The sequence below is a fragment of the Ylistrum balloti genome, unplaced genomic scaffold (assembly GCF_031769215.1).
Source record: "Ylistrum balloti isolate Yb309-2 unplaced genomic scaffold, AGI_CSIRO_Ybal_v1 Utg370076, whole genome shotgun sequence".
NCBI lineage: Eukaryota > Metazoa > Mollusca > Bivalvia > Pectinida > Pectinidae > Ylistrum > Ylistrum balloti.
In genome coordinates this window covers 325,655-351,252 of record NW_026782115.1, presented here as the reverse complement: position 1 = coordinate 351,252, position 25,598 = coordinate 325,655, and the positions used below count along the sequence as shown (strand labels likewise).

The window sequence follows — 25,598 nt, the reverse complement described above, 5'->3', positions numbered from 1 at the left end:
CGAAGATACGTCCCCACCCTGGTCTACGGCCGACTGCGACAAATGTGCAGTTGTAGAACAGTTTTGTTTAATTACCTTTCGCACTCTCATGCTTTCCCCACAACTTACACCCTAATTAACATATAACTTAACAACACCAAATATGGACAAGACAGGACGTACACAAAGGACCAATGTGGCACAGGCACAACACGTGAATACACAATTCGAAATAAATATATATGTACCTGTCACAATAAAAAATATATATGTTATATATATATATATATATATATATATATAAACAAAATGGCTCAATATCCAAACATAAAACTTCGGAAAGACATATATGTTTATAAAAATTTAAACACTAAAAATTGAAAACAAAAAGAAACAAATTTTTACAACTACAATGAAAATGGAGCAAAAAAATTGACCATTTACCTGATAAATTTAATAAATATACCTGATAGAGGCAACATGGTCGTTATTGACATGGTGGATAAATTGAACCATGATTCTCCGTTCCATTCAATTAACTATTTTATAAATACCTGTATGTACTTTTGATATTTATGTTTACAGAAACAAAAATTTGATTTACTCATGGCAGGAAAACCTCAAGGATCTGACTGCGAGTTTTAATGTGTCAATTTCATAGTTTGCACTGAATATATTAAATGTAGATCACATTATTAATACAGAAACAATCTATTTTGTGGGTACTTGGGTTGAGTTTATTTTTAAATGGAAAAGACCAATACAGTTTGGACCAGAGATCCATCACACTCATATTATGCATTATTTGTAAAACAGATATGATAAAAAGAAATGCATTAAAAATGAACGCAAGAATGTTACAGTGTCATGAGCATAGAACAAAAGGAACAACAGGTATGTATCGTGACAAATAGATTTCTATTGACGGTATTATCCTATACTTGTGATTAAGACTACAGTATGGGTGACTCCACTGATCCCTTTTAGGGCTATAAAAGGCTGTTACCTGGTACTTTAAAGTACAGCTAAACCATTCACTGCAGGCTCCAGCTTTCAGTTGATCAGAAACATGTACCTCTGTATTTGTGGTTGTATGAATCACCACTACTTCGAGGATGTTTCAAGTTGGTGACTGTCACCAATGTATATTCAGAAATATGGAAAAAAAAAAAAAAAAAAAAACTGAGAATATATTATGGAGAAATTTAAGGTTTTTTAATGTAAAACCAATTTTCATGAGGTAATACTTACCATAACTTTATTTTGGGCTAAAGGCATAGCAGTTCTGCAAATGCTGACCTTTAAGTTGTCGTTCAGGTAATAACTATTTCTCATAAATAACATACAAAGCACAAGGAGGTATACTGCACATCACTCGTAATTAAGCAATTGACCACTTATTTAAATGCATGCAAGAAAAATCTTTTTAAAAAGATGCAGCATCCATGTAATACCACAAGTGATACTGTCGACCAACACATCAATTCTATAACCACAGTAGAATGTATTTATGGGTAAATATTACCAGGAATGCACAGTGATTTAACATTGCAACCAGAGAAAATCAGAATTTGTGTGTGAATGATAAGTACTGATATATTATAAAGTAAGTGGAATGTACTTACACTGTATGTATTTTCAATGCATTCTGCAGGTCATGCTTCCATTTACTGGGGGTATGAACAGAGTTGTCATTTTTTGTTTAATTTATAGAACAATGGTATAACCTAATTCCAACATGCAAATCTGCCACTTGCATTTGGCACATTGCATCCCTGAAAAGAGTGCTGTCTGTCCCTCCGTTTCAGTGAGGATATTCCCAACTGCCACGAGCCATTGCAGTCAGCAAGTCACAACCAAATTAAGAATTTTGCCTGTCTCTTTGAATCGACTGTTACTCTGTTACCACCCTAAGTAAGAACTACACTGGGAGAGAGTGTGGTACAGAACCATCAATGACATAACTACCATCCCTACTGAATGTCCTGCTGGTGAAGAAGAAAGGTGAAGCTGGAAGAGAACTGAGCAATGAGTACAAAGCGCAGTCTTTGAAGGAACAGGGCGATATCCTCCATGCATATCTGACTCCTGTAATGGTCTGAGCTGGACACGGAGCTGTACTAAGGACCACAGTGCTGCGAGTAATCCTGTCAACAGAGGTCTGTACCCACCAGGACTGGTCATAATAATCTGTTATATTACCATAGGAACAACAGATCTGGAAATATAATAAAGGTAAGTTCTAATGTATTTGTGATATATCTGAAATACTGTATTTGCCCTAATAAGTGCATGTGCAACATGTGCTTACAAAATACAAAAAGGGATGCATTAATGAAACCATGTACAGTGAAAATTTCCAACTGAAATCTGGATGGGAAAATTTTTTCTTCTTCCTTTTTTCATGAACATACCTTTTTATGTAGCCACTAAAAATTGAAAATTGTCTTGGCAGATCAGTGAGGTAAGGAACATTTTTTACAGGTTTTTATTAAAACACATAAAAAAGGTAATGCTCTTATATGGCAGGTTTGCTTATTAGGTCATACGGTATGAGCAAAATTCAGACAAGCAAATTTACTAAATCCTTGGTAAACTTATATCTGCCATTGATTGAAGAATTTAAAGTCACACGGATAGGGGCTGAAGGATCATTAATAAAATATCTGCCACTATGGTGAGTAATGTTCTGAGTTTCAATGCCCATGAGTTACATACTTTTGGCCTGAAAGCTGATAAGTTTTATAGGGTGTCTGTGTTAGCTTTGAATACCCACTGTTCCTGATACCTGAGACTAAAATATCAACATCATGATTCATGTATATCTAAACTGATTACAAGGATGCTACCAATGGTTGCGTAGATTTACAATATTATACTGTACACTTGACAATACCAAAGTAAGTTTTATACCACTTCAGTAGTTTAGTGCAGTTATAATGTAATGATAGTACATTTGTATGGCACACAAGTAACCTACCTCAAAGCCAACATTGTTTTTAAGTTGCAGGGCCTCTGAGCCATTGTTGTAGACAATTTCCAGTGTCCGAGCCTCTGTGTCTACCTTGTAACCTGTAGGTAGTGGAGCCTGGTAAACGATGTCCTTGTGGTGATAAGCGACAGCCAGACTGGCATTGACCAATCGTCTTGCTACATCTTGTTTATCACCTGGGTGGATGCTAATGGCAAGAAATGTTCTAAATGTATATATCACCACTAATACAAAAATATTAATCCTAAATATTCAGGTACTGAATAAGAGCAGGCAACAATTGGTAACAGGGCATTAATTAATTTTTCAATCTTTCAGTACAGCTAATCTCATCAATAAATACCGGTACACGTACAAGTTTGACCATGTGTGAATTGTGAATATAACATAATTGATCACAACAATGATTTATAATAGCAGGTTAAAGACTATTTCAAAGAATAAAGGAAAGTTCAGAAAATTCATTGTCAATTTTGGAAAAACAAAGCAGATTACAAATTTCAATATTCAAACAATTTCTGTTAGGAACAAGTCGGTGGCACATCAGGAAGTTAATTCCTGGTTTAAACTGTGTCGACTCTTGATATTAATGTCACTTTCAATCTATTATCGCATTTCCCATGACGGATGGAACATAAGCAGGACCACTGTACCAGAACCATTTAAATTACGTCTGCGGTGTGTAGGCCGACAGTCTCTACCCATGACAGTTTGTGTTCCTCAGAAAGCTGCGAAATGGACTGGTCTGTACTGTTGTGGCTCTTTCCTGGGGTACACAAATTACCCTTATTGCTTTAGACGGCATGTGATGGGCCTCCAGCATGTTATTCAGTGATACAGATACCAGTAACCACTTCAAAATGACTCTGGCTTTATACAGGGTGGTAAACCCTTTAAACAAAGTGTGCATGACCAGTAGGATTTCAAAATTAATTGAAATCATTTTAAATGTGTATTAAAAGCATTCACCTTATAAGGGATTGCCATTATATTTCTTTTGTTCAATCAAACATAATGAAATATGCCACTAATTGAAACTTAGTATAACAAACTTTTATTACATAACATTTATCTTTGGTTTATTTTCTAATATTAAAAAAGCTTTTAATTTGTGCATGAACTTTTACCCTTAATTACCTTCCTACTCTGTTCAGAAAGTCGGGCAAGTCCATAGCATTTGCCATAAAAGTGTTAGCCATCTTGCTGTTTGGAACATAGCCAAAATCAGCTGTCTGGTGCCAACGTATCTCAGGAAAACCATCAAATTTTGTCATGTCTGGCTCATTTGCACCAAGCTGTAGGTGAATTGAAAAGCAATAAATAAGATTGATATTATGTCTGATATAAAACCACCTAGACATATATCTTCATAAAATTTCATTGACCTAAACCACATTCCTCAATTCTGAAATTATGGCCCCGACAATGACCTTGACCTAGGTCAAGTAGACCTGATATGGAATATGAATATCAAATAAATGTCTATTTCAACAATCTTGCTTCATTATGGCAGAAATTGTGACTCAGACAATGAATCCGATTTAAAAAACTTAAACGTAACATTACAAAGACAATTAACTTGAACTTTCACCTCAGAGTGACCTTGAACTTGGGTGAATAGATCTAAAAGTGGGTTGCAACACAATTATGCCATATTGGGAAACAAAACACAAAAAATAATACTAAAACAAAAAGGCAAGGACAGACAGAAAATTTCAAGTGGCAATTGTACATATTTATTCCATCAAAAGATTCTGGGAAGCATAAACAAGAATATCATTACCCATAGCTACAGCTGATTAAAAATATTTGACTTGAACATTTTATCAATGCCCAGCAAACATCATATACACATATAGCTGTATATTTACACCTACTTGGTAAATAGGATATAAATGCATTGACTACAGGTGTTACAACTATGGATAGCAGTATTTCAGTTTTTTAAAACTAAATTATCAAAATTGAATTTGTGCCAGAAAAGCCATCCCATAAAAAATCCATGAATATGTGTAATGGATATCTCCACACAATACTGCAGTAATTGAACACAAAATAAATCTACAATTCATCAAATAAAATAAAGGTTGTAATAAATGTCATTAAAGAAAAATTGGCTATTGCCATGATACATACCATGACAAATCCAAAAGGGAAGGCTGGGTCGTTCTGTCCATGTGAAGCATGGAATTTGACTCGCCAGTCACTGATCATTGAAGGAAATGTACAGTTGTAGTCATGAGGACTCGGAGCGTTTGATTCTCCTGTTTCAATAGAGATATAAAAAATGAGTACATATAGAAACCAAATACTTCAGCTGGAGTATGTATACAGTCAAATGTAAACACAAATACTTATATCAACGAGTTTTGTGTATATGGTTACTCTAACTAGGTCACATTAATGTGCTTAACTATCACAAGAAAACTCTACATTTATGGTCACTCAACTGTATTTGTGTGGTCACTCAACTGTGTTTGTATGGTCACTCAACTGTATTTGTATGGTCACTCAACTGTGTTTGTATGGTCACTCAACTGTATTTGTATGGTCACTCAACTGTATTTGTATGGTCACAACTGTATTTGTATGGTCACTCAATTTGCATGGTCACTCAACTGTATTTGTATGGTCACTCAACTGTATTTGTGTGGTCACTCAAATGTGTTTGTATGGTCACTCAACTGTATTTGTATGGTCACTCAACTGTATTTGTATGGTCACAACTGTATTTGTATGGTCACTCAATTTGCATGGTCACTCAACTGTATTTGTATGGTCACTTATAAAGGGCTAGATTAATGTCCTAGGTATACATGCTTTAAACAGACTGTTTCAGTCAATGTATGATTATTTAAGTGTACATAAATATTGTAATCAGTCTTCCCACCAAGGTAGTGATGGGTTATTTAGCTTACCTACCTTGGTACCAAATAACTCCATATATGGTCATGTTGAGGAATGGGTGAACCATGGCATTCCACAATCCAGAGTAATTTGGTAGCCAAGAAAAGTTCAGTTTATCGGAATAACGGTAATCTGAACTTCTGTCTGGATCTGTAAACCTGCAATAAGTGTGGAAGTAGCAAGTCAAATTAACTGATGAACAAATTAAAACTCAATACCAGTAGTTTAAACTTCTTTGCCACCTTGGATACATTGTCATATAACTTTATAATACATGTATCTTTTTCTAATTTATTTTGCTAAAGTATCTTAATGCATGATCTTGAAAGAAATCCAAAGTCATTTTATTATAAACAAACTTAATTTTCCTTGACTTGAGTAGGCTGAAATGTATTCTAAATATTTTCTTTGAACTGTAACAAATTATAATCATGAAGAGTTTATATAAAAATCAATGTAACATATTCACGTTGCATACTTGTACAATGTATCAGCATTATTACTGATGGATATTGAGGAGACTTATTTTAGGTATCAGTACATTATTAAGTATTACAGAAAATCTATAGGAGAAAGGGGGGGGAATGCAGCAAAATAAAGTGTCTACATAAAGTGTGGGAATCAACAGAATAAATCAATCTACTTAAAAACATGTAGGAATCAGAAGCATAATTTGGAAATTACATTCTCTGACACTGATCTACTTAAATGACCACTGATGATGATATACAATAAAGCAACACTGAATATCAAAACAAGATAATAGCCCAATTATGACCAATGCAATTTTACCACTAAATTTCTTTGATTTCAAATCAGGCAAACAAGTGGCCGTCTTATATTTTGACTTTGAAAGTTTGTTATGGCTATTTTTTGAGAACCACAGCATAGATCCTTCTCACATTATATGTTCCTCTTAGTTCTTTGTTTTGCCTGTTTGACTTTGGGACTGACCAGAAACAAAATGGCCGACAGATAGCCATCTTGGATTTCTCCTAATAAAGACACTTATCCCTATTTCTTACTAAATGGATTTCTCTTAAATTTCATATGACTGTTCCCTTTGGTCTCTATTAGTGTTCATTTGATTTTCAGACAGATCAAAAGAAACAAAATGGCTTCCAGGTAACCATTTTGGATGTGACAGGTAAAAATTATTTCTGCAAAGGTATGTTCAAATGTCTTATCATTAAGAGCAAAAACAGAGAAGAGAAAAGAAGGGAAAAGATCCAACTTTTAAAGAACAAGTAAAGATCAAACAATAGTGGGCACCAAGACCCTGAATCTACATCACTTGTCATTCAATAATCCTCAAACAAGTTACCTTGTCATCAGTCTGACCAGTACTGGAGGTAATTACATGTATAATCTGAATGAACAAGGTGGTAACCTGGTTTTTTCAGTTTCTTTTGTTGATCTAAACAGACCACATTTCAACAGTGCCTCAGGAGATGACCAGGCTTCCACTGCAGTGCCTCCCCAGCACGTGTTGACCAGACCTATAGGGTAGCCCAACTTCTGGTACAGGTATTTACCATACAGCCAGCATACTGCTGAGAAATAGCCCCAGTCTTTGTCAGATCCACCAATGGAAGCTAAAATACATTGGAGATAATGTAATTGTCAACAAACTGCATATCTTGAAAATGTTGACAGAAAAAAATACAATTTTACTTATTACGGATTGGCTATTTATATAATTGGCCTTTTTTCATAATAACATTCATGACAATACATTTATTAAGCTCTAAATTTTAGAGCAAGTTAAATAAAGTTTAGATAAATGTGTTTAACTTTCATGTACAGAAGACCTGCTCTAGCTATTTAAGATCTTTTGTCATCAATTTTACGATGTCTTTGACTTTCAGGAACAGAAGAATAATATTGCATCAGTTTTTTATCATGAAGCCAGAAAATGTCTTTAAAGAGTTTTGACAAAATGAAACCCGTCAAGTATACTCTTGTGATCAGCTGTTTCAAAAAGGAGACTAATTCTGTCTTTTATTGTTGTTTTTTTACAAGTACAATGTACAAACAATAATGTACCATTGGAGAGCATAGAACAACCCCTGTTGCTTGATGCAAATTTCCTATTTGAAAATAAATAAAATTAAAACAAAAATCGCTTCCCAAGATCACCTACTGTTAGAAGCAACAGACCAGTACTGTTTGATGCTGTTTTTGATGGTGAAGTCCGACAATGGTGTACTTGACCCAGCCCTCTGGTTTACTGTGAATACTCGGATACTTGGATAGTTGTTTGCATCTTGTATCTCCTCAGTTGCATTGTTTCCCTGAAATCAAATATGGGCAGATTTATATGTTTTGAAATTCATAATTTTATAATATTTTATTAGAATTTAAAAGGACTTACAAAATCTGTTTTCCCTATAAGATTTTGTAGAATACAGATTGATATTCATCAGTACAACTCTAACTATACATGATCTAATTACAAGTATATTTAGCATACTACATGCTTACAAAAACACAAGGGTGCACTTAAAAAAATAAATCATATGTATTGAAGAAAAAACATTGGCAACAGAAAAAACTATTTGAATTTTTAAAAAATGATACGGTAAATTTCAGTCATTTAACTAAGCTGATTGTTTATACAAATAAGGATTAACAAGAGGCCCAGAGGGCCTGTATCGCTCACCTGGATCTTTATGACCAACAGTACTATATCTGTGCATATGTTCCACGTTTAACGCATTTGATCCCTGTGACCTTGACTATGGGTCAAGGTCATTTGTTTTTGCAAACTTTCTTGGACTTCATAAAAGGAACATACTGGCCAAATATAATGATTCTAGGCTTTTCAATATTCCAGAAGAAATTGATTAAATTTTAACACATTTTAACCCCTGTGATCTTGAAGATTGGTCAAGGTCATTTCTTTTAGCAAACTTTGTAGGACACTATAAGAGGAACATACCAGTAGTAGCCTAATATAACGATACTAGGCCTTCCAGTATTTTGGAAGAAGTTGTTTAAAGGTTTTAACACATTTGACCTCTGTGACCTTGAATATGGGTCAAGGTCATTTCTTTTTGCAAACTTTGTTTGGCTTCATCAAAGGAACCTTCCAGCCAAATATGATAACTCTATGCCTTTCGTTACTTAAGAAGAAGTTGTTTAAATGAAAAGTTGACGGACGCAAGACAGACGCCACGCTATGGAATAAGCTTACTTGGGCCCTTTGGGACAGGTCAGCTAAAAAAACTGAGAACTGTGTCAGTAAATCACTGAGGTGATTAAGTCAGGCTTATATTATGTACACTTGAGGATACTTTTCAGGGCATATAATAAACATATAATACAGCTGAAAATAATAATAAAATAAGGTAATTTTTTCATTTTAATTCAACGGTTAACATATCTTCATCAATACCAAAGCAAAACCACATCAATGCATATAATTTCCATACCATTCTGACAGTAAACTCCATGTTTGACTGTCCTGAACAAACCCAAACATCTCCAAATAAGACATCCGTCAGAGAAATCTCCCCTGCCAGCCCATGCGCTGTGATATTATAGGGCCCGGGATCCTCAACAGGGTCAAGGATCACACTCCATACCCCATGTGTATTGACTAGTCCATATTGAGTATTGTTTCCTATGGTGACTCCTACATAAACATAGGTGAAGGGATGATATCCCCACACCACTGCCTGCTTAGGGGCCCGCTGCAGAACCATATGGTCTCCGTAGTAAGCTGCAAACTTGAAGTTACTATTGGAATGCTGTACTTCCTGAGTACCTGAAACATTAAAAGATTTGTTGAAAAATCATAATTATGGCTTTAAACAGAAACTTATGGTAGGAAGACCAACCAGCAACACACTCGAGCATTACAGTTAAAGAGATTTATTTGCGAGATATTGTCTACTAGTTTCGCCCAGGTGGCGGGCTTCTTCAGGACCCTTTGTATAGACTCATCATTCAAATTGATATCAAACTGGAAATCTGTGGGTTCATAAGCAGACATCTTGTAGGTGCGAGTCGGAGGGACGAAAAACTAGCTACCACTTCTTCATTCTGGTGGATCTAAAGATGCAGGGGCTTTCGAAAATATTAGTGTATTAGTGTTCCCTCTGGTTGTAAACAGAAACTAGATATGAATATATGGTTTCCTACAATTGCAAATGAGGCCCTCAAAACATTCGCTGTTCAATTTAAAAGGGACATTGTCAGCTAGTAGATTCAACTCAATTAAATAAGCTGCAATGAATATTGGAAGAAACATATTTCTACCTTTTCATGCTTATTGCAACAAGAACTCTTCACAATATTTTTTTCAACAATTACATATTCTCTCCCTTTGAATTCCATAGCTAGCTGAAATGAAAATATGATACCTGTACAACTGTAATCTGCTGTTGAATATCAATATTATTGGTGACTGTTAGTATACACTATCACTGTATGTTGAGTAGGGATGTGTAATAGTCAGATAAAAGACTTTCTATATCTCTATGTAAAGCAACAGTTTACAGATTTACTATAATATAGTCTTGCTGTGCTTACATACCATTTTTATCTTTTCAAAATAAACAGCGAAAACAAAGCTAAATAGATGAACATGCTGTCATAAAAATTTGTTTTATTAAATTTTGACAATTTAACAAAAAATCCCAGAGGTGTTTGCACCAACCACTTAATATTGTTTGATATTTTTGTGTTCTTTCAAAAGTTGGATCTTTTCCCTACTTTTCTTTCCTTTCCTCTGTTTCCTCTTAAGAAGCAGTGATAGCAATCTATAACTGTCAAATCCAAGATGGCAGCCTGTCACAGAGTTTGTTTTCTTACCAGTAACAAAAATCAAAAGGGAACAACTAGGGAGTCAGGGTAAGTTATAAGTGAAAGTTGAGACAGAGCGCAGACTGATAACAAACTTCCATCATTAAAATCCAAGAGGGGGAACCTACATATGGCTACTAATAAAGGTCAACAAAGTTTTCCCCAAGATATAGAGATAACAAACTTTTATAGTCAAAATCAAAGACATTCACCTAACAGCCAGTTTGCTTTTCTGATCAGTTCCAAAATCAAATGGGCAGCAAATGGGACTAAGGGAAACCTACAGATCTGAGAAAGATCAATCCAGTACCTCTCTTCTTTCTTGTAAGACACAAAAACAAAAGGGCACAACTAGGCACTATGGGGGACCTACAAATTGATTCTGAGAAAGACCAACTTATTACAAGTATCTCAAAAGAAATAGTGATTAACTTTTATAGTCAAAATTTAAAACAGTCGCCTGTCAGCCATTTCTGATCAGTCCCAACATCAAAAGGGCACAGCCATGGACCAGGGGGAACCTTAAGATTTGAGAAAAATTCATTTGGTTCTTCTCAGGAAAATAAAAGTAACAAAATTTCATTGTCAAAATTGAAGATGGCAAAAACCAAAAGAGCACAACCTGAGGCCAAGGGGAACATACATATGAAATTTGAGAAAGATCCATTGAGCACTTTCCAAGAACCTTCAAATGAAAGGCCATCCCGTACTTTTCTCAAGAAATAGCAATAACAAATTGTTGATGTCAAAATACAAGATGGCCGCCGTCAGTCATTTTGTTTTCTGACAGTCTTGAAAACAGAATTGCACAACTAAAGACCAACGAGAATAATTAATTTGTTTGGATGACTTCATGCATTCAGTACTTCTCAAGAAATACCAATAACAAGAATTGTTTAAAGACAAGCGGACCACCGACACTTTACGATGTCAAAACGTCAACATCATGCATGGTGGATCAAAACGTTATTTTTCACTGTAATATCGATATCGCACTATATACTTTATACAGTGTACTCTCGACCCGTCTTCAATACCATTAAAATGCCGAGAATTCTTCCATTTGACATTAATCATTTTGATGAAAAAAGTCTGACTTCATTCTTATCTTTCTTAGCCAGTATACGCGATTGTCGTTTTATTGAGTAATTTCTTTCTATCAGGAACGTACGTCAGTACCTTGTGGGATTCCTCCTTGGTAGTCATTTATATCGGACGTTTTACAATGTTCCGACGAGGGACACTGTCAAAGTGTTTGATAGAAATGACTCCCAAGGAGGAATTCCAAAAGGGCCATGTTATGTACAGTTGCTCCTGTTCGCAATTACCGAAATTGCCCCTATTAAAATTCTTTGACAACACGAAAAACCTAATTTGAGACTGCATGCAATTAATTACCAGATGTATCATCAGTGGCCATTTCTACGACAGTTTCATGTAATCTTTGACATGAAGCTATACAAAAGGTTACGGTTAATATGTAAACATGTCCTCGAGCTCGTGCTAAGGCCGACATTTTTTTATTTTTCTTTTTGTTTATCATCTGAATCAAGCGACGCTTGTATCGGAAAAATCTAAGTAGTTGAAGCGCTTGTAAAGCAGGGGACCAACTAAACCTGAAAAAGTCGATCTCGTGACAAGGAAATATAACATGATGCGATTATTTTTTACTTTTTTTGCTGTCTGCATTGCTAATGCAAGAAAGCAAGATGTCATAGAAATGAACATGCAAGATATACCGGTAGAAATTGGTAGGTCGAGTCTTTAAATGACTGAATTCGCTCTTATACCTGTAAACAATTGTAGGTTTGTGTATTGATTACGTTCATGGGAGAGTATATAGAATATGAGCTTTCTATATACAAATGCATACAACTAGGTCCAATTTTTGTACATTCGACACTGCATGACATTTGTCTGATGAAGGTGACTGTGTAGTCATCAAAACATCACACTCTAATCTCATACTGGTTGTGTTATAAGAACTTCTATTCTATTGACATTACCAACCTGAAGAAAATGTTCTGAAACTAACAAATTAGCACTTAATAGGTTAAACATAATCTTAATGCTTTAAATGCCAATGTATTTGATACTAACAATTTAAATCCTTATGGGATAAGTAGTTCCTGAAGTTTGACACATGAAATGTAGCAGTTATTTTTGTAACTCCTGAAAATGACATAGATTGATGGAATATACAATTCAATCGATAGCATGTGACATGATGAAATAATCTGGAACATGATAAAGTATATCTTTAAAACCTTGTGAAGAGAAAAAGCCATCAGTACCAGTTCAAATTAAGAGCTCTCATCAATATGAATTTATATGCTCAATTGGTTTGATTTTGAAGAATTTTTGTATATTCTCCTAGTAATTATGCATATCTCTCAGAAATTACATTAAACAAACATTTTTCTATTGTTTTGTAGATGACTCCACTTCCTTGACATTACCAAAGCAGTTTTCTTTCGCTGCCTACTATGGCGATCATATGGTTCTTCAAAAAGCCCCACAGCGTGCTGTGATATGGGGTTACAACCCATATACAGATGTGTTCATAGATGTTTCTGTGGACAAACAGACAGTTCAAGCTTTAGTGAACTCAAAGGGACTTTGGAGAGTGATCCTTGACCCTGTAGAGGGACCAGGACCATACAACATCACAGCTCGAGGGTCAGAAGGGGAGATTACTCTTACAGATGTCTTGTTTGGAGATGTTTGGCTCTGCTCCGGACAATCAAATATGCAATTTTCAGTTAGTCAGGTAAGGTGAATTTATTAATTTCAAAATCAGAAAAGAATTGTCTGGAGATAGAAAATAAAGAATTACGCTCTTTATCAAGCTTTTTTAATGAACGTATCTGACATAAGTTGTACAATCATGGAGATGGGAATAGAACAATCGAAATACAAACAAAGCAATAATCCTGGAAATCTTTAGATCAGTATTGCTAAACAAGTGTCTTGATTTGTTATTGATCATTATTCCATATTTTGAATTCCTTGGCCAAATTTAAAGGAATACTTGTATATCGGATGTAACTGACATAAGTTGTACAATCATGGAGATGGGAATAGAACAATCGAAATACAAACAAAGCAATAATCCTGGAAATCTTTAGATCAGTATTGCTAAACAAGTGTCTTGATTTGTTATATTGATCATTATTCCATATTTTGAATTCCTTGGCCAAATTTAAAGGAATACTTGTATATCGGATGTAACTAACAGCAAACATCATGTTTTTTTGCATTTTTTTCTAGTTCTATCAAATATAACCTTTCAGTTGTCCAGTACTGTTGTTACAAATATCCCATTTGTATTATTATTACTTAACTACTATGAAGGAACATGTATCAATGTATTTTTCACAAATTGTTTCCAAATTTGTGTTCTTGTTATGATATGGGGCATCAGTGTTGGATAAAGAGGGGAGGAACCATTTTCTTAACATGAATTTTTATGGTGATGTCTTAACAGTCTGTTTATGTTAATGTCAGGGCTTCAACGCCTCTGAAGAGATAAAAGATGCTGATAACTTTCCCAAGATCAGACTATTTACAGTCAATCAGGTGTCATCCAAAACACCTTGGTCTGACCTTGACGCAGCTAACAGCATCAAGCAGCCTTGGTCAGTTGCCTCAAGCAGTAAGTCAACTCTGCATTTACCTATCTAAGTTTGAAAGAAAAGGAAAATATTTTTTCATAATTTTTCTCTGTCTCACAAGTCAGAAATGATTCCTTTCAGTAATTCCTATTTTTTGAAAGTCTCCCTCATTTTTATTTCAAATTCTTACTTTTGGATTCTAATTATTTTTTTAAATTGATACTCAAATTCATTTAGTGGTTTGCATAAAAGAAATGCTTGTTTATACAATATTACACCATTTCTTTTGCTTGTGAATGTAGCACTGTAGCGGTCATAACAATAATTTTATTCACATTTACCTTCAAACATCAATTTTAGTTTAGAAAGTTGATGGAAAAGAAAATACTCTAACATTGTTTATAAGTTAAGCTAACAGACATGGTTTCACTGTAAACTCTATAAAAATCATGAAATATGAAATAATTTTATATGAATTTTGATTAAAATCAGATTTCACACTTCTTTATTAATAGACAAAAGTTTGAATTGTACATGCTGTCTATCAGCATCAACAAATGTTTCATTTATGTTTATTTTACAGGTTCGGTCGGTGGAGGAGCTTGGAACTATTTCTCAGCAGTATGCTGGCTGTATGGTAAATACCTGTACCAGAAGTTGGGCTACCCAATAGGTCTACTAAACACTTGCTGGGGAGGCACACCTGTGGAGGCTTGGTCATCTCCAGACGCACTGGCAAAGTGTGGATTAGAGAGCGGGACAATGACATCTGACCAGCTTGTGGAACCCATTTATGGCAGGTACAGGAACATCAAACTGTAAAGGATGGATGTCACTTACTTTGAAACTGTTTCTTTAAGGACCTGATAAGTTGTTTGCGATTATGAATTTGTAATTAAATAATTTTTAACTTTTCCCTATTTATTCTACATTGTCATGTGTGTACTGTTGAACAGAAATTTCTAATCTTATCACCCTTTGGAGTTTTCTCTGTATACTTTTTTCTGATGGATTTAGGTACGGTAATTGAAATTCTAGATGATTTTCAGTTTCATCATGAAACATATCTGATAGCAATTACCAGAACTTATAATTTTTCTGCAGGATGTCATCATATAGAAATTATGGTGGGCCTCAAACTGCCGTTATTTTGTGGAATGCGATGATTAATCCTCTTCTAAATATGACCATATATGGAGCTATCTGGTACCAAGGTATGTGATCCCTTTCCATCAATATGACCATATATGGACATACTTGTTTTCAGGGAAAGTAGATATACTATACATTGAAAAGATTTAATCAACATGACCTTATATGGAGATATTTGTTCTTAGGGACAAAAGGAATTCTGAATTGATCTGTCCATGTCAACATGGCCATTTAAGGAGTTAATGACTTTGAAGATATTTGTTATCAGCAAAATATAGATCTACTAGATTGACCACTCTCTATCAACATAACCTTGTTTAGAGCTATTTGTCAGGGTATGTAGACTTACAACACTGACAGCCACTATATAAAATAATACTTGTTGCAAACAAAAGTTGTTATTCTTGGTGATAACAATCTCATATGATTTTCAGTGTAATTGATAAAATCCTCTTTACATGTCACTGCTAATATGATAAATTAAACCTTTATACATTAGTATATTCTTTCATGACATTTCCCCTTCTGTTATGATGTTAGGTGAAAACAATGCTCGGAAACCCACCACCTACAACTGTACTTTTCCGTCAATGATCAGTGATTGGCGAGCCAAGTTCCATGCTTCACACGGACAGAACGACCCAAGCTTTCCTTTTGGATTTGTAATGGTATATATTACAAAACAGAGACGACTGATTTGTCTTCCACTTGTGTTATTTGTTCTGTTGCTGTGTCGTATATTTTTTTTTTTTTAATTTTGAGGGTTTCAGATTTTCACTATTTTCAACATTGGAATAAAAATTTGCAAAATCTGGATATTTTCAAAATAGAATTGAGTAAGGAAAACATATACCGCACATTTCATGTCTTCTGTGATAAGTACATCCGTTTTGCAACAAGGTTTCTGTAAAACTGTGAAATTAATTGTCATAACAGTATGTATACATATATTAAAGAATATTGAAGATTTTGAAGTAGAGGTTGAGGTTATGGTTGCAGTTATACCAGGTAAGATAACTACATAGAGGAAGTCTAGAACCGATCTATCCACCATGTAACAGTACACGGCCTTGGCTCTTCTACTCGTCTTTATTTGAGTTGTGATTAGTCCTACAGGTCACATGGTATCGTTGTTGCAATTATTGTAAACTTTAAATTACAGTTTATATATATCTGTTGTACAATTTCACACAACTATTAGGTACGACAATATATGGGGTACAAATGAATATTTGTATATGTAGTGTAAGACATGTAAAGGAACTTTTTGTATTTCTCCAGATATTTCATCTCCTATAAGAAATAACATAGAAATCTTTACTGGTACAAATGTATCTTCTAAAAAAATGATGCTGAGGACAATCATGACTTAATGGGAAGTCTAATTGTTTCAGTTTAGCATAACTTTGACGATACATAACTATATTTGTAACTTGGAGGAATGTTTTATATGTTTTTAGGTCATCTGACCCGAAGGGTCCGATGACCTATAGTCATCATGCTTCGTCCGTCGTCGTCCGCCGTGCGCCGTCCGCCGTGCGCCGTCCGTAAACTTTCATTCAAACGACTTCTTCTCAAATACTAGAAGGTCTAGGGGGCTAATACTTGGCACAGAGGATACTGGCATGGAGCTCTACCAAGTTTGTTCAAATGAATGACCTTGACCCACTTTAAAGGTCACAGGGGTCAAATATGTTAAAATCTTTAAACAACTTCTTCTCATTAACCAAAAGGCTCAGAGTGTAGATATTGGGCCTGTGACATGCTGGGATGAAGGACTACCAAGTTTGTTCAAATGAATGACCTTGACCCACTTTAAAGGTCACAGGGGTCAAATATGTTAAAATCTTTAAACAACTTCTTCTCAATAACCAAAAGACTCAGATTGCTGATATTGTGCCTGTGGCATGCTGGGATGAAGGGCTATCAAGTTTGTTTAAATGAATGACCTTGAACAACTTTCAAGGTCACAGGGGTCAAATATGTCAAAATCTTTAAATAACTTCTTCTCAAATACTAGAAGGCCTAGGGGGCTAATACTTGGCCCATAGCATGCTGGCATGGAGCCCTACAAAGTCTGTTCAAATGAATGACCTTGTCCCACTTTCAAGGTCACAGGGGTCAAATATGTTAAAATATACAAAGGACTTCATCTCAATAAGCAAAAGTCTATGAGTGCCGATATTGGGTCTGTAGCATGCTGGGAGGAAAGGCTACCAAGTTTATTTAAATGAATGACCTTGAACAACTTTCAAGGTCGCAGGGGTCAAATATGTCAAAATCTTTAAATAACTTCTTCTCAAATACTAGAAGGCCTAGGGGGCTAATACTTGGCCCATAGCATGCTGGCATGGAGCCCTACAAAGTTTGTTCAAATGAATGACCTTGGCCCACTTTCAAGGTCACAGGGGTCAAATATGTTAAAATCTTTAAACAACTTCTTCTCATTTACCAAAAGGCTCAGAGTGTAGATATTGGGCCTGTGACATGCTGGGATGAAGGACTACCAAGTTTGTTCAAATGAATGACCTTGACCCACTTTAAAAGTCACAGGGCTCAAATATGTTAAAATCTTTAAACAACTTCTTCTCAATAACCAAAAGGCTCAGATTGCTGATATTGTGCCTGTGGCATGCTGGGATGAAGGGCTATCAAGTTTGTTTAAATGAATGACCTTGAACAACTTTCAAGGTCACAGGGGTCAAATATGTCAAAATCTTTAAATAACTTCTTCTCAAATACTAGAAGGCCTAGGGGGTTAATACTTGGCCCATAGCATGCTGGCATGGAGCCCTACAAAGTTTGTTCAAATGAATGACCTTGTCCCACTTTCAAGGTCACAGGGGTCAAATATGTTAAAATATACAAAGGACTTCATCTCAATAAGCAAAAGTCTATGAGTGCCGATATTGGGTCTGTAGCATACTGGGAGGAAAGGCTACCAAGTTTATTTAAATGAATGACCTTGAACAACTTTCAAGGTCGCAGGGGTCAAATATGTCAAAATCTTTAAATAACTTCTTCTCAAATACTAGAAGGCCTAGGGGGCTAATACTTGGCCCATAGCATGCTGGCATGGAGCCCTACAAAGTTTGTTCAAATGAATGACCTTGGCCCACTTTCAAGGTCACAGGGGTCAAATATGTTAAAATATACAAAGGACTTCATCTCAATAAGCAAAAGTCTATGAGTGCCGATATTGGGTCTGTAGCATGCTGGGAGGAAAGGCTACCAAGTTTATTCAAATGAATGACCTCAACCCACTTTCAAGGTCACAGGGGTCAAATATGTTAAAATCTTTAAACAACTTCTTCTCATTAACCAAAAGGCTCAGAGTGTAGATATTGGGCCTGTGACATGCTGGGATGAAGGACTACCAAGTTTGTTCAAATGAATGACCTTGACCCACTTTAAAAGTCACAGGGGTCAAATATGTTAAAATCTTTAAACAACTTCTTCTCAATAACCAAAAGGCTCAGATTGCTGATATTGTGCCTGTGGCATGCTGGGATGAAGGGCTATCAAGTTTGTTTAAATGAATGACCTTGAACAACCTTCAAGGTCACAGGGGTCAAATATGTCAAAATCTTTAAATAACTTCTTCTCAAATACTAGAAGGCTTAGGGGGCTAATACTTGGCCCATAACATGCTGGCATGGAGCCCTACAAAGTTTGTTCAAATGAATGACCTTGGCCCACTTTCAAGGTCACAGGGGTCAAATATGTTAAAATATACAAAGGACTTCATCTCAATTAGCAAAAGTCTATGAGTGCCGATATTGGGTCTGTAGCATGCTGGGAGGAAAGGCTACCAAGTTTATTCAAATGAATGACCTCAACCCACTTTCAAGGTCACAGGGGTCAAATATGTTAAAATATACAAACGACTTCTTCTCAACAAGCAAAAGTCCATGAGTGCTGATATTGGGCCTGTAAGATGCTTGGAGGAGAGGCTACCAAGTTTGTTCAAATGAATGACCTCAACCCACTTTCTAGGTTTGGCTTGCTTTTTGTCAGATGACCGTTAAGGCCCATGGGCCTCTTGTTTAATTTCTAGCTCGGTGCTAATATTCCGAACATGAGTGATTTTAGTGGTTTTCCTGACATCCGTTGGCACCAGACGGCAGATTTTGGTTTTGTCCCAAACAAGAAGATGGAGAATGTGTTCATGGCAAATGCGATGGATCTACCTGACTTTTTGTCCCCTTATGGACCGTAAGTTCATTTTTAATGAGGAAGTTCTTAAGGTTATGGCAACACCATTCAATTCCAGTACTAAACAACTCATTCTCTCATGCTGTGTTTGTTTCTTTGTCTGTCCCTGGTTCAGTGTTCTGGTATCACCAACCCACCCACGCAATACACATACGCGCATAGAAATATTGACGTCATTGCCTGATACGATGTAGATATATACACATTTGTGCACAAATAGTTATTTGCAGTGAATATTTTATTTGATTTTCTAGGGTGAGCTTTGTTTGCCAAATTTAGGTTTTGAGAATTCATTTTCTTTGTCTATTTGTCGATTAATTGCATAATAAAAATATGAATTTTTGCGTAATATGGCATCCATTGTAGCACATTGCAGATGTCTGAAGCTACTTTTCCCAATATGTTAGAAAGAGAAATGAGAGAAGAATACTCTCTCATACGTTGGGGTGAAAGATGGGATATTTCACCCTTGAGGTCACAATATTTGGTAAAACTCTCGGCAAAGCCTCAGTTTTTATGACACTTTGTAGCCCATTACCTGGAATATCCCTATCCTATACCCCGACATATGAAAGAGCCTTATATCAAAAGCTCTTTTTGTGATAATTTTGGACATGCGAGACAGGAACTTACTGGTAATTCTTGTCTGTATTACCTGCACACTAACTTTGAGAAAAAAGGTATATGAGTACTAGAGACCGTAACTTTTACATACACATCAGTAATTCAATGGTACATATAATTGTAATATTAATCAGCATTCTTCCTTATCTTTAGTGAAAAAAAAACATTGTTTTAAGATTAATCTTTATTTTATTATTTCATGAATAGAAGATACTGCATAGTTTTCTTTGAGAGAAAAAAAATGTTTTTCTTCTTGTTTTTAAATGAGTTATTGAACATTAAAAACTAGCAATTGGCTAGGAGTAGATGTATTGTACTCATTGAATTCCTGAAGGTGAAATCAGAATTTGATACAGAATAAAAATGATCATTTAAGATATTTTTAGTTCATGGGGTCATTCTTTTTACCAGGATCCATCCTCGAGATAAACAAGATGTAGCAAGACGATTGGTCAATGCCAGTCTGGCTGTCGCTTATCACCAGAAAGACATTTCATACCAGGCCCCACTGCCTTCTGGTTTCAAGGTGGACACTGCTACTAGCAGGCTTGAAATAGTTTATAACAATGGAACAGAGGTTCTGCAACTCAGAAACAGTGTTGGCTTTGAGGTAGGTTACCAGGTGTTATCAACACTCACAACTCGTGTGATTCATAACAGTCATTACCTGTATATACTCTTCAAAATAAGAGGTCCACTCCCAATAGTTATTTGATTATAATAATGATACATCAGGGTTTTCCATAATTTTGTTAGTAGTAGGCTGTGTAGTGAAAGTTAGAGGCTGGCCTGCCATGTATGTGTAGTCGTGTACGGAACAATATTACGGAACTGGATTGGTGTAGGCGGCCAAATGATCAAAGTAGCCGGTCAAATTGGCCGGCGACCGGCTCTTATGGAAAACCCTGATACATATACTTTATTGAGGATATTAGAAACTAAGCCATGGGCTAATCTTCCACATGGATCTCTTGTTAGTAAAATACTTGACAATATGTTAATTACAAATTACATTATAAGAATGGTACAGGCAATCACATAACACAGGATCATAATATTCTAAAACCAGATAAACTTGTTATCATAGCATTTGTTATGTTAAGAATAGTACAGAATGTTCAGTGATAATGCAAAGCTGTTTCATCAGTTAAATGGCTTTTGCTTAATATATATGCATATTAACAACACAAAACATTAAAGTTGACCTAGTTTTACATTGATATGGTATAACATAAAATTAACGGTTTACCAGATTAAGAGACTCATTTTAAAAAAAATTATGAATATGTTTGACTAGAAACTAGAGAATGTATTGACATTCTTTGACACATTTTGAAATCCATTCAAATGTTGGATACCAGCAATAAAGGAAATGTGTTTATGAAACATGTCCCTGGTTGCAACAAAATTCTGAAGTTGGACATTAAAACTGTACTGTGTAACGCATGTGCAAATTGCACACACTTTGCAAAACACTTATGTCATCATTGTGGTAATGATTTTCTTATACTTTTAAATGTAGGTCAAAGGTCACATTCAAGGTCACATTTTCAATAGATTTGGTATCAATGGAATGGTCTTGTGACAAGGAATATACATGCCAAATATGCAAGCCCTATCTCTTAAAGCACAATAATTATGGGCAAGGTTAAAATTGACTACAGACAAACAGACAGCACAAAAACAATATTCTCCAGATCTTCCAATTTGGGGGCATAAAAATTGATTTGAATAAACATATGCTGATCTTATACTACAAACCATGCAAAAAAAAAGGAGATTCTTGATTCAGGACGATTTTTTTAATAACTTGTTGCCTTCCTTACAGATCTGTTGTTCTTACGACGATAAAAAGATTTGCAATGGTCATGCATGGTGGCTACCAGCATCTGTTGTCAGCAAAACCCTGAGTAGTGTAACAGTGACAACAGCGTCATGTGGTCCTCAGAATGTTGCTGGAATCCGTTATGCCTGGAGGTTGTCACCGTGTACATTTAAGGACTGTAGTCTGTACTCCTTTAAAAGTTCTCTTCCTGCCTCACCTTTCCAGTTCACATCTGCATCATTTCACAAGGATGGAAGTTATACTATAAACAATAACATACCCTATCCCTTAGAAGGCTGAGTGCACTGTGAAATCTTATTAGTTAAAGAGTAATGCAAATATCAATTTTCTTTTAAGAAAATGATAATTGAATTTATCTTTACATAATCTTCTCACTGATTCTGTCGTCAAATATACTACCATCAGATGTAGAATCACAGGTAACAATGACATATTTGACCCTTTTTTTATGTTAAAGGGATTGTACACTTGTTAAATTTTGGTTGACGATATTGTAGACAGTGAAGTGATCTGCCCTGCATAATAAACTTGTAAATGAAGGTCTGTACATTTTTACATTATGAAAAATAGCATTCCATTGCTTTACATGTAAATACATATAAATGTGACTGTTTGATATAATGTCATGTTAGAGTACTGTAAACAGATTTGTTGGAATAAAATCTTTTACGGTTCAAAATTTCTACAAATGAAAGTCAGTTCATCTGTCAAATGTGCACTTACCAGGTAACCCATTTGTTGGTCATAGAAGATACAAATTTCATTTTCAAAATATCACGTCTTGCTCATTTCGGCTAGAAGAAGAAAACTTTTACTGGTAAAAGTCGGACATAAAAATTGAAATTAAGACCAGAGTTACATTGTGAATAAATACAGATATTCATCATCTTGTATCACATGACCATCTGATTTCAATGAGTTTGAGCAAAGTTAGCACCTGTTGTCAGAATATTTGTGAAATATTTTCTATATGCTACAATGATAAAATTTGATAAGTTTTAGTATCAATATAGACTGATGATGTCAATTAAATCGACCACCATCCTTTGATTACAGAATATGTTTCAGAATTTGACGTCATGTAAATGTAAATTTACCTGCAAGAAATTTATGCCAGGCAGAATGTGCTTGCCGTGGTACCTTATTAAGTTCAGTGAAATCTGTAAAGCATCTCTGGTAATTGCTTAGATTCTTTATTGTAACTGCTTGTGATTAAAACACAGAGAAGACAGAAATATAAATATCAACTGATTTTTAGTGGTTATTGATCTTTGTGTTGAAAGAAGCATATGTCAGAAACATTAATTAATTTGGAGCGTTGTTGGTTCCATTTGTGATACCCATATTCTGCAGCAATAATCATTCGTCAATCATTTTTGCATGTAGTTCATTTCTTCAGATCAAGTTACAATCATTTCCCCTTAAAAAAAAACCCAATAATTATCACTCATTGCACGTTATACGCACTGAAGGAACACCCTTACAACTGATGGAATAGCAAAACAGCTGATTCCAATTTCGCAGGAAAGTTTGTCATCATTGGGAAGTAAACAAAAGATAGTTCTACAAAAATGTCGTCTTTATTACATTTTTTGGGATATTTTAAATATAAACATTTCTATTTACATATTGCTTTCGGATTTCTAGTTTGTACATAATAGATACAGTGGCCCGGCCTCCAACACACAAGAGATGATGTTTACAGAATTGTTAACATCAATTTTGTCGGTAAGGCCAAATAGAGGGTACACACTGGAAATGTAAATATTTGATAATAATTTGCTTTAGTTTTAAATCCTTATCCTGCTCAGCTGTGATAATTATCATCTATACTTGTATGAGCTGGTGTGAGGTGCTGATGATAGTGTGAGTAGAGTTAGTTGATACATTCACCTACCTTGTATAATAATGTTAGTCTGTCTAGATTACATTCTTTTCTTATTTTTGGTAGATTTTGATGTCTGAAGGCTGAAGAGATGTGAGATGTTAAGACAAGTCTGGTCATAGTTGATGTTCGTTATGATATTGTAACAGAGGTCATTATTTATTTCAATGCCTCTGCTAGGATTCGAACCCAGGACCCCTGCCTTACTAGACTGACACTCAACCATTCAAGCTAAAGAGAATTTCTGTCTAGCTGAGCTATATATTGCTGCTAGTATTTTACCAGGGTTACTTACTCCCCCTCCTGGAAAAAAACTTGACTTCAAATTTCCAGGGGCTTCAGCAAAACTTGTGAAATACTAAGTATTTTTCCTGAGACTTACATGGTCACCAGTATAACAGAGGTCATAATTTATTTCAAAGGCTCTGCTAGGATTCGAACCCGGGACCTGTGCCTTACTAGACTGATACTCAACCATTCAAGCTAAAGAGAATTTCTCTCTAGCTGAGTGGTATATTGCGGCTAGGTTTTACCAAGGTTACAATATTTTTCACAAAGTATATTCTGGAATCTACAATTCTACAGGCGACTATGGTATGGTTTTGAGGGTGTTCTTGCTGACCATGTATTTAATATTTTCTTTTGTGAAACATACCAACACTTGCATAATGAATTTTTTACTTATGATGTTCAGTTAAAATTTTTTAAGTGGTTTATAATATTCACACAGAGATTATTGTTTGTCAATCTGTCCTTTTGTTATGATTCTGTTAATTATTGGTATATGAAATTGAATATTTTTATGGTTTTCCCAGTATTTATACCAGAGAACCTGAAAGTGTTAGATATATTTAAAGCTATGTACTATACTTATGTTATTTGTGTGTTCATGAAATGCTTTGTTAAGGATTAAGCATTTAGTCACTATCATTTAATTCTCTACAACTTCACTTTTTGATACTCAGTCTCTTTCACAACATGTAAAGAATTGTAGTGGTTTTAAGAACGAAGAAGAGATGAATATATTGTATTGTTGTTATTTACTTTCTACTTAAATACATTGTAGGTCTTTACTGCTTGAACTCTACTTTAGGTAAATGGTTTTATTAATGATATTACGATGTGTTTCTGTGAAGCAGTTTATCCAAATTTCATATTCTTGAGAGAATAGGATTTTTTTTTTTAATTTTGGAAATGAATATCCTCTGTCTCTATCCAGGAAATGGTTGAGTTGAAAGTAACAACCAATTTGGTTAAGAATTTGTAAAGAAATACACACGGCAAGGATGAAAACAAATGTGATTTTGAACAATCACACTTGATTTTACTAATAAAACCATTTTTCCAAGTACAACTACTGTTTTACGTTATTTTTATTCACAATATTAAAAAAATGTTAATTACAATACTTCAAAACTTGTTTCGTTATTGTGTGTTAAACAGACATATTGGATACTAGCACTTATTACTGCACATACAGATCCATGTGACCGCTTACATTTACTAATGACAATAAATGATATCTACTTCAGTTCTGTGTATTAAGAGACCTACATGATATATCTAAATGACTTT

The 25,598-nt window shown here is 35.0% G+C and overlaps 2 protein-coding genes across 2 annotated transcripts; one reads left to right on the top strand and one right to left on the bottom strand.

The window, feature by feature from the left end:
* Positions 1–1,461: 1,461 nt before the first annotated feature.
* On the bottom strand, positions 1,462–12,151 carry LOC132549717 (sialate O-acetylesterase-like). The gene is made up of 9 exons (XM_060213673.1): positions 12,086–12,151; positions 9,313–9,647; positions 8,022–8,172; positions 7,269–7,473; positions 5,894–6,036; positions 5,108–5,235; positions 4,109–4,266; positions 2,960–3,158; positions 1,462–2,197 (listed from the first exon to the last, which is right to left on the bottom strand). Exons 1-9 carry the CDS (start codon positions 12,105–12,107, stop codon positions 1,901–1,903), a joined length of 1,638 nt encoding a protein of 545 aa, XP_060069656.1. The 5' UTR covers positions 12,108–12,151; the 3' UTR covers positions 1,462–1,900.
* A 176-nt stretch (positions 12,152–12,327) lies between these two features.
* Positions 12,328–25,377, top strand: LOC132549716 (sialate O-acetylesterase-like). The gene is made up of 9 exons (XM_060213672.1): positions 12,328–12,438; positions 13,123–13,457; positions 14,195–14,342; positions 14,885–15,101; positions 15,406–15,515; positions 15,994–16,121; positions 19,511–19,668; positions 20,704–20,902; positions 22,121–25,377. The coding sequence occupies exons 1-9, from the start codon at positions 12,339–12,341 to the stop codon at positions 22,415–22,417; spliced, it is 1,692 nt and encodes a 563-aa protein (XP_060069655.1). The 5' UTR covers positions 12,328–12,338; the 3' UTR covers positions 22,418–25,377.
* The last annotated feature ends 221 nt before the right edge of the window (positions 25,378–25,598 follow it).